A 13,838-nucleotide genomic window follows, 5' to 3' on the forward strand; every position below is an offset into this window, starting at 1 on the left:
GCCTTATAAAACATGGAGAAAAATAGTCAGTGGCAGTTAATCCCAGAAGTTAGCTGCTGCTAACTAATCCATGTTAACTCTCAGCTTCCCCCACAGGAATGGAAGGAAACCTCTTTTAAAATAATATTGAGCAAAGAAATGAGTCAGGTTCCCAGGATCTCATGGGGAGATCCCCATCATGGCCAGCAGCTTCCACAGAAATTGTGGAGCAAGCTCATTTCAAAAATCTCTCTCAGATTCTGGTTAAAGGCAGATATATAAGTCTCTGTTTGGCCATCATAAACACAAGAACTGTTAACCATTTTTAGGGTCTTGTCTTGAACAAGTTGAGGTTAATAATGGGAAGAGTAGTTTCAGTCTTTTTTTGGAATGCTTTCTAATGTCCCACTTTATTCCCAGTTCTTCTTCAATCTAATAATCCTAGCACAGGGATCGCTTCCAGAAAGGGGATGATCTGGCTAATTTAAGAAGTAAGTAAGCCTCAATTTAAGATAGGCCACAGACTTATTATTTTTTGATATGCTAAAATTATAAATTTTATATAAATTTAATATGTATTAATATATTATGATATATTAATTAATATATAAATATGTATATATAAATATAAACAATATAAAATTATAAAATGATTTAAAAGACAAATTGGACTCAGATGTTTATTACCTATTTTAAAAATCCCACAAAACTTGTATCCACCTTCTTGCTTAAATTTGTGATTTCTTGAGAATTAGAATCCTCAAAAGGCAATCTTTACTCCCACTCAATGATAAAGATGTCATATTGTTAGGATTACTAAGTGAGAACTGAGGTTGTCTGCATAGTGACGAGGTGAGAATTCAGGTTGGACAATTACAAGGTGAGAACTCAGGTTGACTTGATGGAAGGAGCAGGCTCATTGGCTGAGGTGGTTCTTCCCAGAAGCCCTTGCATTATCCCACGCCCATTCTCTGGGAGGATAAAAGAGATAGCACTGGGCGCAGAGAGGAGATCGGCCTGGAGAAGGATAAGAGCTGGAGGAGATTCAGAGCCAGGATTCAAGAAGAAGACTCTGCATTACATCAGGCCTGACGGGGCTCTCTGCAGGAAGGGAAGTCACTTCTAAGGACAAGAGTTAACAGCAACTGCCTGGAGACAACGGTTCGTTACAGGAAGAAGAATCTGTCTGAGAGATTTGAGTAGACACAGCAGATCTCTTCCCAGAGAGCGATCCAGCAGCTTCTGGAGACGACAGCTCGTTACAATTGGCGTCCACACGTGGGGCAAGGACTTTTGCTTATCCTGACAAGAGGAGCTAGACCAGACCGCATCATATCTCTTGCAAGCTTGGACTGAAGAACTCTAAGGACACACAGTGATGCTAGGCCAAGGGAAAAGCTTTCCTGAAAAAGCTAAATGCCTCTTTTCATCCAGTAAAGTAAAAAAATCACCACCCTGAGAATTCTATGGTTTTAAAAAAGTGACCCAAAACTACATGAACTTTTATTGATGAGATTTCATTCTACCACATTTGAAGTAAATCATTATTGAAAACTTCTCTAGTTAGTAAGAAAATGTCATATACAAACATTCCACAAGGAGTTTGAGATTAAATATTTGATTTATTTTATTTTTTATTTTTTTTCTGAGGCTGGGGTTAAGTGACTTGCCCAGGGTCACACAGCTAGGAAGTGTTAAGTGTCTGAGACCAGATTTGAACTTGGGTCCTCCTGAATTCAAGGCTGGTGCTCTATCCACTGCAACACATGGCATAAATATTTGATTTATAGGAGATGAACACAGTATGGTTTGTAAAGTTGCAATTATACTACCTTAGGATATGTGTGTTAAAAAAAAAGTGTGTGTGTATATACACACATGTGTATATGTGTGTATATCACACATAAGGCACAATGGTCTTATTTTTTGATAGTATAACAAATGGCTTGAAAATAATGAGGTATTTAGTTGTTCTGAATTTAAGTAAACCAATGAAAAATCTGAATACTCTTGTCATTTTTGGCTTATGTATATTTATGCCTATATGTCTACATCATAATTCAAAGAGCATCATTTAACCTATCAAGGAAGGCATTCTGATGTATCAGACTGGAAAAATGCCTCTCTATATAATCAACAAATTAAAAATGATCAAGAATCTCTTCATATAAAACAAAAAAGAAAACTAATGTTTTTGATGAATATTTCTGGTTTATAAAGATTAAGTGAAAAATCAGTTACACTCAAATCAAAAAACTCTGTGAAGATTTTTTTTTGTGCGCACACATTATATCAGGCACAAAACAGAGAAAACAGTTTGAAATACAAAGCATGATTACAACATAGAAATACAAAGAAGCACCGAATTAGAACAATTTTATTATTTAATATACCAATTTATATACATCATCTCCCCAAATTAAGAAACTCTTTAATTCCAAGTATAGTTTCCAAATTGAGAACTTTAGTGTAAATTTGAAAAAAGTACTACAAGTTCATAATACAAACCCACTTTAATTCCTGCATAAAATATGCAATCTGTACCAATCACCTCTCTTCTACACAAAAGTATATTATAAATAACTTTCAAAAAAAAAAAAAAGGTCTTGAATGCTTTATTGCACATTGTAAGGACATATGCTAATAGCTGAAAAGGCTCTCACCCTTCACTTAACTAGCTGTTTAAATAGCTACCTGAATTTTGGTGATAATAAGCACTCTACAGGCATTAGCATTATGAAGACTCATCTAATGTTAACTGAAAACAAAAGAATATGTATCAGAGAAAAAGATATTTTCACTGCACTGCTTTGAAAAATGAGAGGAAATCTAATGTCACTTCTTTAAAAATAAGAATATGACACTTTCTACAACTTAAAGCCATTACAAATAATATGAATAAAATTCAAAAGTCCTTTCTTAACACTAGATTTTTCTTCTTCAAATAGAAACCATATGCATGGGCTTTCTTTGCAGTCTTACATTCCTTCTGCCTCATGAAAATAGTCCTTCTTGCACTATGTTCTATTAATGATCAGATTACAAAGCTCTTAATAATGCTGTTTACTATGAACAGAGTTACCATTTTGTTTTTAACATACCCAGTTTAATAGCCAACTCTTAGCACTAGTGAAGATGAAGGCAATGTGTTGGAGTGGGGGGAGAGAAAAAAATCCAAGTAAGGCTTCGTTATCCTTAGAGGGAAGGACCTTGATTTATCTTTCAAATTGGGTCTCTATGCTAACACATTAATATTTTATCAGTCACATGTCAATTTACAGAATGTAGTACTATCTGGTAAATGAATAAAATAAGAGTACAAGCATTGTTAGTTTCTAAAATCCTGTCAATGGACAGTTTGCATTTCAGGGGTTAAAACTACTCCAGTAAGAAAAGATTTAAAGGTTGATTAGTCAAAATATTTTGCCAAGGGTCTCTAATACTATTAGCCACTGGCAATCCCCAAGTGGACAGCTCTGCCTCTCCCCACCCTCCATCCCCCAGTAAAACCCTAAAATTGCACTATGACAAAGAATGAGTCCATGAGAGACCAAGAGTGGGACTGCAGTTAGGGTACAGCCACTTCGAGGAGACGGTTGTTTTTTCGCTTGCATGTTGGAACACTACCATTTTTTTGGTTGCCTTGTATAAACTTCACGCACACTTTGTCCTGTCTGAATTGAACCAGGAACCTAGGAGAGATGAGAAAATTGGTTAATACAAGCAAAAAACACAGATTATGCTAAACAATGATTTAAAAAGAAATACTCTGGCCACAACCCTGGATAAAGTGAGTATTTTCTCTTACATCATAAGCATTCTATCCTCCACCAGTATTACCAATATGATTCTCATCAATTTAATCTCTAATGAAAATAATGCATGTTTAGTTATTTCTTATTTATGATATCCTTCTGAGATCAGAAGGTCTAGGGATGATTACCTCACTCTTGCCTGGTGATGTAGGGAAGCTAAACATATAAAATGTGTTTCCTCTATGATGCTTTTTAAAATGTTAACTGGGTGCATTTAATTAACCCAAAATTTGGGAAGACTGGAACTTAATAAATAAATATTTAGTGCTGATTCATAGACAGATACACAAATATATAAAGAGGCAGCTAATGGATAGAGTGCCAGGTCTGGTGTGAGGAAGAACTGAGTTCAAATCTGACCTCAGATGCTTATTAACTGTATGATGCTATTTACTTAACTCCATTTCCTTCAGTGTTCTCATCTATCAAATGATCTGGAGAAGAAAAGGAAAACCAGTCCGGTTTCTTTGTCAAGAAAACCCAAATGGAGTTCCAAAGAGTTAGATCTGGCTTAACTGACTGAACAACTCTGATTTTGTTTAGTATAAGATTATTAGCAAGCTTCTGGAGGAACATAAAGGTTGAATAACTTGTAGTATCAGAGGCAGATTCACTGAATCATTAATTTAGAGCTAGAAAGAAATACAGTCCTCTGTTGTGATTTTTCATTTTATTGACAAAGACACTAAGGCAAATAAAAGATAAAATAACTACAGCTTTAGGTCATCTGAAACCAGTAAATGGCAAAGCTGGGAGTTGAACCCAGTTCCTCTTGTTTCAAATCATATATTCTTACCTTTGTATCACAATGAGCCCCAACTGAGCTTCCTGACTCCAAGACCTACACTATGCTAGACGGTCTCTATAGGCACAGGACAGAGTTAAATTTGATAGCACCATCTACATGTTTCTTATGGAGCAGTTGTATAAATGTTATTAGTATAAGTATATAGAAAGTAAATTGACATATCCACTGAGAAATCCATAGCAACAGAGAAGATGTAAACAGTTCCTGATATTTTAAAGTTAAGTCTCAATTTCAAAGGCTGAACGACTCAATTCTTTCAGACATTACATACTAGGATGAAATTTGATATGCTGAGCTCTGGCTCAAGACTTATTTTAAAAATACACCATTTCCTGTGGCTTTGAACGGGCTGGATCTTTTTAAGCCAAGAGCGTAAGAAGGAAGTGTTTTATTCTCATACACAGTTCTGTACTATTCTTCCTGAAAGGGGTAGGAGGGGCGGTGAGTTTACAGTTTTAAACTTTTTTAAAAACTCTTTTAAAATTCACCTAAAATATTGATATCACAGACATCAATACGTCTTTGTTTTTAAGGAATACTTTCAGGGAAATTTTTGCTTAAAGTCTTCATGAGTTGGACTGAAATGAAGCTCAAGATCTTTCTAACTCTAAAGTTCTATTAAATATATAGATAATAACTACTTTTTCCCAATGTGTTTTAAATACAAGACCTCTTAAAAAGAGTGTATTAATTCCAGCAGGACTCTAAGTATATATAAGTACACAGCACCAACTTATGGCATCCTCTAGGTACCACTCCAGAAAGATCCATCAGCAGATTAATGCTGTGAACCGTATACTTCCAGTAAAATACATGGGGCAGCTGGATGGTACAGTAGATACCGAGTATTGTCTGGGAACCAGAAAAACTCATATTCTTGAGTTCAAATCCAGTCTCAGGCATTTCCTAATTGGTTGATCCTAGACAAGCCACTTAACTGTTTGCCTCAGTTTCCTAATCTATAAAAATTAACTAAAGAAGAAAATGGCAAACAACTCCAGTTATCTTTGTTCAATGGGGTCACAGAGAATTGGACATAGTTGAAACAACTAAACAACAGTAAAACATAAATACAGACCCACTGTTTGAATTAGTAACATTTACAACAATATAGATTTTTCATGTAAAATAAATTATAAATCCTTAAAAATGACTCATATTTGGGGCTTACAATAAACTCAATCCAAGTACCATGACATATTTCACAGATTAGATAGAATAGAAATATATATATATATATATATAAGCTTAAAAGAAATCCAGGTAGCTATGGCAGTTGGGTATTTATTTGCCTGTTGTAACTATCTGTGGCCTTCCTGTCTCATTTCATGTCTACTTATAGAGATGACAACATTGTAATAAGAGGTAGACTTGCCTTTTGCCATTCTCCCTATAATTTGCCAAAACCATTGCTCAATAATGGTTACAGAAATTAGTGGTGTTGGAAATAACTGTTTCTACTTCCAAAAAAGATAATGAGTCCAAACCCTAAGAGTATCTGTCTACAAGACAAATGAAAAAATGGACACGAATCCACTTGAGGCTGAAAAACATAGTGCTGTTCTGGAATGCCTGTCTTACCAGTGGCTTTTTGGAAAATTTTTGTTTAAATCTGAAATATCTTCTAGACAGATCTACTCAGTCTGTAGCAAAGGATCATAGAAATCAGTGGCCTTCAGAGAGGCTCAGAATAAACATGAAGGTTTTCATGTCTCTTTCCTTTTTAAGAACCAATTCAAAAATTATGTTTAAGGACAAAACAAGTAATAAAAACACTTAAAAGTGTTTTAAAATTTGCAAGGAGCTTTTCCTTTATTGTTGCATTTGATCCTATGTACAAATGATGTACTAGAATGCCAAGAATACTTTCAAGAAACTTACATTTGAATGGGGAGAAGGGAAAGAACCTCAATAAGTTCACATGATAATTATGATAGGAGGGATAAGGACAAAGGTGAGACCTAAACAAAGTGTTATAAGCAGTCTGAGGAATAAGAGGATATTTTCAACTGGAGATGTGGGGAAGAAGAATCTGGGTTCTTAAAGGAGGCGGAAGATTTTAGTAGGCAAACATAAGAAAAGAATAGCCTAAAGGACTGCACAAAGGCAGGAGGTGATCAGCCATGACTGAGGAAAAATTAATAATTGAATTGGATGGAAAAGAATATGTGAAAGGGAATAATGTCTTTTTAGGAAAACAATGGAAAAAATGGCTTAGAGCTAGACTATGGAGGTCTTAAATGGCACAGGAGAGGGCTTATATTTTATACTACAGACAATGAATGGCCATTGAAAAATATGTGTGCCTGACTCCTAACTCCAACATTTGTACCTTGTTCTAATTATATCTAGAATCTATGCAGAAAGCTCACTTGGATGTTACAGAAGTAGCCAGAGTAAGGAGGGGAGGAAAATAAGGCAAACTAAACCACATATTGACTTCCTTCCTAGAATGCGATGAGTAAACATTAACAATAGAGATTCTCAATGAAAAAAGTTTGAATCAAGTATCCTAAGCTTTATGTCCTAAGGGCAGGAAAGAGAAGGAAGGGCACTATTTTAGAAATATTTTCAGCAAAAGCTGAAACACAAAGAGTTCTCTGGTCAGCCTTTAGCTAAGCTGAAAAAAAGTAATTAATCAGAATTTATTAAACCTTTAACCCTGTGGTTAATTTAGACTTAAATGCTGCTAAGAAGAGTTTGTGCAGTCCACCATGTAGTGTCCATGGACAATAAACCAGTTGCTGAATGAAGGAAAAATTAAAATAAGGATTAGCACCTGTCATTTCATTAGCATGAGGAATTCCTCTATGAGGAAAATTTCCTTACCAAGGCAAATTGGCAATGTCTCTACAACTAATAGCCTTAGAGAATAACCCTGAGGATACTAAGAGGTTAATTATTAGTTTTAATGTAACCATTAGCAATACAAAAAAAGCATTTTGGAAAAAAAAGTTTGGAAGTCTCAATTAAGAATAAACAAGGGAAAATCATTTACCAAAAGAAAAAAAAAAACATACTCATCTGAAATTTCGATGTTGAGTTTCTGCTTGGTTTGGCTTAGAGTGGTTCGATAGAGCTTGGTGGCCATTTCAATCAGGTGGTCACTGCTGAAGAGAAAATCCCCTTTACTAGCTGCTCCTGATCCCTGAGAAAGAAAGTAAATGAGATTTTTTTTAAAAGGTGTAATGAGTTGTAGAGTTATGAAATGATCTAATTGTTCTAGAGAGCAATTTGGAACTGTGCCCAAAAGGCTAAAAAACTCTGCATACCCTTTGATTCAACAGTCTCTACTAGGTCTGTATCCTAAAGAAATCATGAAAGAGGGAGAAGGATCCATGTATGCAAAAATGTTTGTAGCAGCCCTTTGTTTTTGTTTTTGATCATGGTAACACTTTTTTCCCCCCTTTTTTCTTTTAGAAGATGGAATTTTATTTGGAACCTAATATCTTTCCTTCTACAATCTTGTTCATATTTTGCATGCTCTCTATCGTCACAGTTTTACTGTTTACTATTTTTTATCCTTTTTAAAAAAATTAAAATTTTTATTTTCCCAATTATACATAAAACAACTTTTTTTGGGGGTGGGAAGGGTTATATACATGTATATTCATTTTTCTTACATTATTTCCTTATGAATCATGTTGGGAGAGAAAAATCAGAACAATAGGGAAAAACCATGAGAAGAAAATAAATAGAAAGAAGAGGAAAAAAAGTAAACATAATATGTGTTGATTTGCATTCAGTCTTTATTGTTCTCTCTCTGGGTGTGGGTGGCATTTTCCATCCAAAGTTTACGGGGATTACCTTGGATCACTGAACCACAGAGAAGGACCAAGTGTTTCAAAGTTGATCATTGCACATTCTTGCTGTTACTGTGTACAGTGTATACCTGGTTCTGCTTGTGTTGTTCAGCATCAATTCATGAAAGTTTTCCAGGCCTTTCTAAAATCAACTTGTTCATCTTTTAGAGAGAAAACATATTCCATTACTTTAATATATCATAACATATTCAAACCTTAGCAGTCCTTTTTATAGTGGCAAGGAACTGGAAATTGAGTGGATGCCCATAAGTTGAGGAATGGCTGAATAAGTTATGATATATGGATGTAATGGAATAGTATCATTCTATAAAAAATGATGAGCAGACTAATTTCAGAAAAGTCTGAAAAGACTTACATGATCTGATGCTGAGTGAAGTGAGCAGAACCAAGAAAATATCATACAGAGCAAGAAGATTACATGATGATCAACTGTGATAGATTTGGCTTTTTTCAACAATGAGATGTGGTTTAAGGCAATTCCAATAGATATGTGATGGAATTCACATCCAGAGAGAAAACTATGGAGGCGGAATGTAGATCAAAGCATAATGTTTTGTGTTGTTGTTTGTTTTTTCCTTTCTCGTGTTTTTTTTCCTTTCAATCTGATTTTTTTCCCTTATTCATGATAAGTATGGAAATATATTTAGAAGAATTGCACATGTTTAACCTATATTAGATTGTTTGCCATCTTGGGAATGGGAGAGAGAAAGAGAGGAAGAAAAATTTAGAATACAAGGTTTCACAAAGGTGAATGTTGAAAACTATCTTTGCATGTATCTGGAAAAACAAAATGCCATTAAAAAGGGAAAAAAATTTAAAAGGCATAATGAGAAGAGAAATTGTCAAAGAGATATGAGAGAAGCAAGCATAAAGACTTCTGGGTTCACTTCAGAACTGCACACAAGATAAAGAAAAATATCACATGAATTTTCCAAGCCTTTCTAAAATCAGCCTGTTCATTTTTATAGAACACTAACATTCCATTACTTTCATATAACAATTTATTCAACCACTCCCTAATTGACGGGTATTTACTCATTTTCCAATTCTTTGTCACCACAAAAAGAGTGTAGCAGCCCAGATTAAGAATCTGTGACTTATAAGTTGAAAAACATAGAATAATTGATAGATTAAAAAATTTGATTTTGGATAGTAAGGTGATATTGTGGATAGAGCTCTGGGTCTGAAGTCAGAAAGAACTGCATTCAAATATGATCTCAGATATATGACCTTAGACCAGTCATTTAACTCAGTTTGCCTCAGTTTCCTCATATGCCAAATGAATTGCAGAACGAAACAGAAAACCACTCCAATATCTTTGCCAAGAAAACACTAAAATGGAGTCATGAAGAGTTAGACATGAAACTCATTATGCCTTTTAAATTTTTTTCCCTTTTTAATGGCATTTTGTTTTTCCAGATACATGCAAAGATAGTTTTCAGCATTCACCTTTGTGAAACCTTGTATTCTAAATTTTTCTTCCTCTCTTTCTCTCTCCCATTCTCAAGATGGCAAACAATCTAATATAGGTTAAACATGTGCAATTCTTCTAAATATATTTCCATACTTTAAGTTCTTAGGAACTGTTATTTTTTTTCAGGAGTGGACTTAGGCGTCAGACACTCTTGTATTTACAAAAGCAGTGTTTCTTCCAAGTTGTTCAAAGTCCTAGAAGGAATTAACCTGGCATTTTCCTAACTGGCTTCAAAGAATTCAGAAGTAATCATTACATTTGCAAAAGAGGAAGGCTGAGTCAGAAAAGAACCATGAAATAAGATTGCATGGGGTAAGATTCAATGGTCTTATTAGATCCTGAATTCATGTTTTCAAAGGTCAGGGAGAGGAAATATTAATTGTGGCTTAAAACACAGCATATCTGAAAAATTGTGATGATGGTAAAATTTTCTCTCGTCAACACCCATTCTTCACCTGTTCAACATCTGCTAATTGTATGTTATACAAGGAAGAAAAGTGTGACTGTGTGTGTGTGTGTGTGTGTGTGTGTGTTTGTGTACTGGAAAATGACTGAGTTGTATAAGCTGGTTTCCATTCACCCAAAATGAGTAACTTGAGAATGGCTAAATTCAGCATAAACCTCAGATTATAAAGTGAACTATATAATAAAGTCAGACCTTCCTCCTTTTAAACAATCAGTTTTATAGCAGAAAATCTCTTTCAAATTTACCTCTTTTAGGTGGACAGCAAAAAAACCATCATTTTGTGAGCTCATGGACACTTTGGTAACATCACCCAGAGGGACTTCAGATTTAATATGTCCAGACTTTTGATCAGCAAGCAGCAGATTATTATTTGTTAGAAGGAAAATCCTGGAGGCACACTGAAGGAAAAGGCAAGATAAAAGACCAAGATGTAAATAATGAAGGATTTGTAATAATAATGGATTGGCAATAACCATCCACGCGTTAAAAATCACAAGCAACAATTACTTCCAGAACATCATTTGATTTCATAATATATGACTTTGCAAACAGATATGTAAATCTACTGAACATGCTACATTTCATGAGAGGCAACATGATAGATTAGAAAAACCTATGAATGCAGAATCAGAGAACTGGATGGTAGACTAGCTTTGGGCAACTGACTTCCATTCCCTAGAACTCCATTTTTTCACCTGCAGAAAAAGAAAATACTGTACCAAATGAACTTTAAGGTTTCCTCCTAAAGCTTCAAAATTCTACACTATGTCAAAATTTTCTTGGCTCTGTGACATCATCATCCAAAGGAATGCACCAGGAAAAATAGGGTCATAGAATTCAGAGCTAGAAGAGACTTTAAAGACCATGAGCTCTGTGGCTCGCAAAGGATAGTGTGCTAATGTAGATCAGAAGGCCATTAAGTTTTGTTTAAGTATGTTACAGATGAGTCTCCTACCTCCTCTGAATTGGGCCATAATTCCTCCTAGCAAAGAATAATCCTATGCTGTGAATTAAAAAAAAAATCTGAGTTCCAATCATTCTACTGAAACTTGGATGAAGAGGAAGAGGGTAGAGATAGAAGGGCTTGCTCCAAATTGTACTGGTTTCAAATGCCAAAGCCCTTTCCCCTACACAACAATGTCGTATCTTTTATAGTGACCCTAATGAAAACCCAAGCAGAAATTTAATCATTAATATTTGGGAAACAAGGTAAAAGCATTCTACTTAATTCACATTTGTAGGTAAGTCTTTACTATTGGCATTTTTACCTTTCCATTAGCTCGATTAATTTTGTTGACAACTTCAGCAATGATGATTTTTTCTTCAATGGCATCTTTGAGTTTCTTATACTTGGGGTCCTTGCTGATCTCTAGGTAAGCTCCTTGGAATGGCTGGCCAACACTATAGCAATATAAAAGGAAACAAAAGTATTTTACAAATAGTTTTAAATGGATATCACAATGTTACAAAATGCTCAGGTTTAATAAGGAATTAAAACCTAATTCTCCTATAAGAATGTGCTACCTTCTTAAACATGCAGAAATTCAAAATTTCATTTATTACAGTGTTTTATCACTTGCATCTGGTCCTCAACCCCAACTAGAAATACTTATTAATTTTATTCACATTTCTTTTTTCAGGTTACCATAGCATTTACTAAAGATATCAGTTTCTTTTCCTTATACTTCATAAGGCACTCAACTGAGGAACATTACAAAGTATGATAGTACATGAAATAAAAGATCACTCCTTGTCACCTACTCAAATGAAAGCTTTAAGTGCAGCTGTCCCCAAAGCATTTATTAGCAGCTTTTTCACAATGTGTGGCGATGGGAGAAAGAGTACAGATAATTGCTACCACCTGACACAATGAAAAATTTAATTTTGTCTCCAAGAGGAAAGGAAATCAATAGGTGTTTTTGGGCATAGGAGTAAAATACATGTTAGAATAACTACATAAAGAACAAATAATTCAGAAGGCAATAGCATGTCTTTCCCCATCCTAGATCTTTTAAATAAAGCTCTCAATAGGAAATACATGAAAAACTTCAATTCTATCCTCCTGGGACACATTAAACCACTTTCATCAAACAAAACAGAAAGTGACATTAGCTGCCAAAAGAAAAATTTCAGTGTATTTACCTAACACATTATTTTTAAATTAAAGCTTTTTATTTTTCAAAACATATGCATGGATAATTTTCAATATTCATCCTTGCAAAACTTTGTGTTCCAAATGGTTTCCTTCTCTTCCTCCCATCCTCTCCCTTAGATGGTAAATAATCCAATATATCTAACACATTAAATTTAACAACATATTAACTCTTAAAAAATTCTGACACAGTGAAATCATTTATATTGATAAAATTACAGATCCAGAATTGGAAGGGACACTCAGAGAATACCTAGGCCAACCCTCTCATTCTCATTCTCAAAGAAGGAAACTGAGGTCCTGGGAGGTCAAATAACTTGTCCAATGTGACAGGTAGTAAGGCCCAAAGGCAGAATTTGAACTCTAACTGAAGACAGGTCTTTGATCCTTTCCACACTCTTTCCAGTGTTCCACAGATGACCTGGAGGAAGGAGCATCTTTATAAAATCCAAAGGCCCACAGGTGCTAGCAGGAAATTGGAAGCTTTGATCTGACCTGTAGAGTCCTTATAATTGAAAATAAAATTCTCCATGCTTGAGAACTGGATGGGAGACTTAAGGAAGAAAATTCTCTATAATTGGTCATGAACACTCTGTTCCCCAAAAGTTGCAATGCCATAAAAAAGTTTTAGAAGACAGCACAGCCATTTTATTACTAAAGCTTCTTAAACCATGGGTCGTGATACCATATGGAGTTATAAAATTATGATTATCAGTAAATGTTTGGTTTGTATAATCTATTTAAATACCTATATACCTAGGGTTGTATAAAAATGAGTGGAAAAAGTTTATGAAATCTTGCTACAGACCAACAAACATACTAATAACCAAATGCCCAAGTAAAAACAGCTTAGGGTCTTGTAGCCATTTTTAAAATTTCTTAAGTGGAAATTCAAAAGTTAAACCCCAAACTGTTTAAATTAATCAAAATGCTACACAAATTCTGCTAATTAACATCATTTCTAAATAACAACTATCTTCAGGAATTCTTCATCAAAAATCATTATCAATTTTCAAAGCAGGTTAATTATGTTAATTTAAAAAAATTTAGTTTCCAAAAAAGGACAAATTCTAATTTCTAACTTAAGCCTTGATTTAAAGTTACAAATCAGTTATTCCTTATAATTATTTTTGCCATCTTTATTGCTCTAAAAAAGTGTGTCTGACAATTTAGGAAAAGTGATGGAAGAGGAATAATATTTCAAACAAACTGATCTGTGTTAATTCCATATGAACCTTCATAAAATATATTTTCATTTTCAAGTGTTCTTTTTGGAGAAAATTATAAAACTGTCACAAAACTTAAGACTTTATAAGATAC

At 34.3% G+C, this 13,838-nt stretch overlaps 1 protein-coding gene across 4 annotated transcripts in view; it reads right to left on the bottom strand.

The window, feature by feature from the left end:
• Positions 1-2,339: 2,339 nt before the first annotated feature.
• Positions 2,340-13,838, bottom strand: part of MYO1B (myosin IB) — a 204,809-nt gene continuing 193,310 nt past the window's right edge. For all 4 annotated transcript variants that reach the window (XM_074302829.1, XM_074302826.1, XM_074302825.1 and 1 more), the window contains 4 exons: positions 11,635-11,767; positions 10,612-10,764; positions 7,623-7,750; positions 2,340-3,671 (listed from right to left, as the gene is read on the bottom strand). In XM_074302829.1, the coding sequence (XP_074158930.1) occupies positions 3,548-3,671; positions 7,623-7,750; positions 10,612-10,764; positions 11,635-11,767 (538 nt within the window). In that variant the 3' untranslated portion in view covers positions 2,340-3,547. The remainder of the gene's footprint in view (positions 3,672-7,622; positions 7,751-10,611; positions 10,765-11,634; positions 11,768-13,838) is intronic.

The sequence above is a fragment of the Sminthopsis crassicaudata genome, chromosome 3 (genome assembly GCF_048593235.1).
Source record: "Sminthopsis crassicaudata isolate SCR6 chromosome 3, ASM4859323v1, whole genome shotgun sequence".
Lineage (NCBI taxonomy): Eukaryota > Metazoa > Chordata > Mammalia > Dasyuromorphia > Dasyuridae > Sminthopsis > Sminthopsis crassicaudata.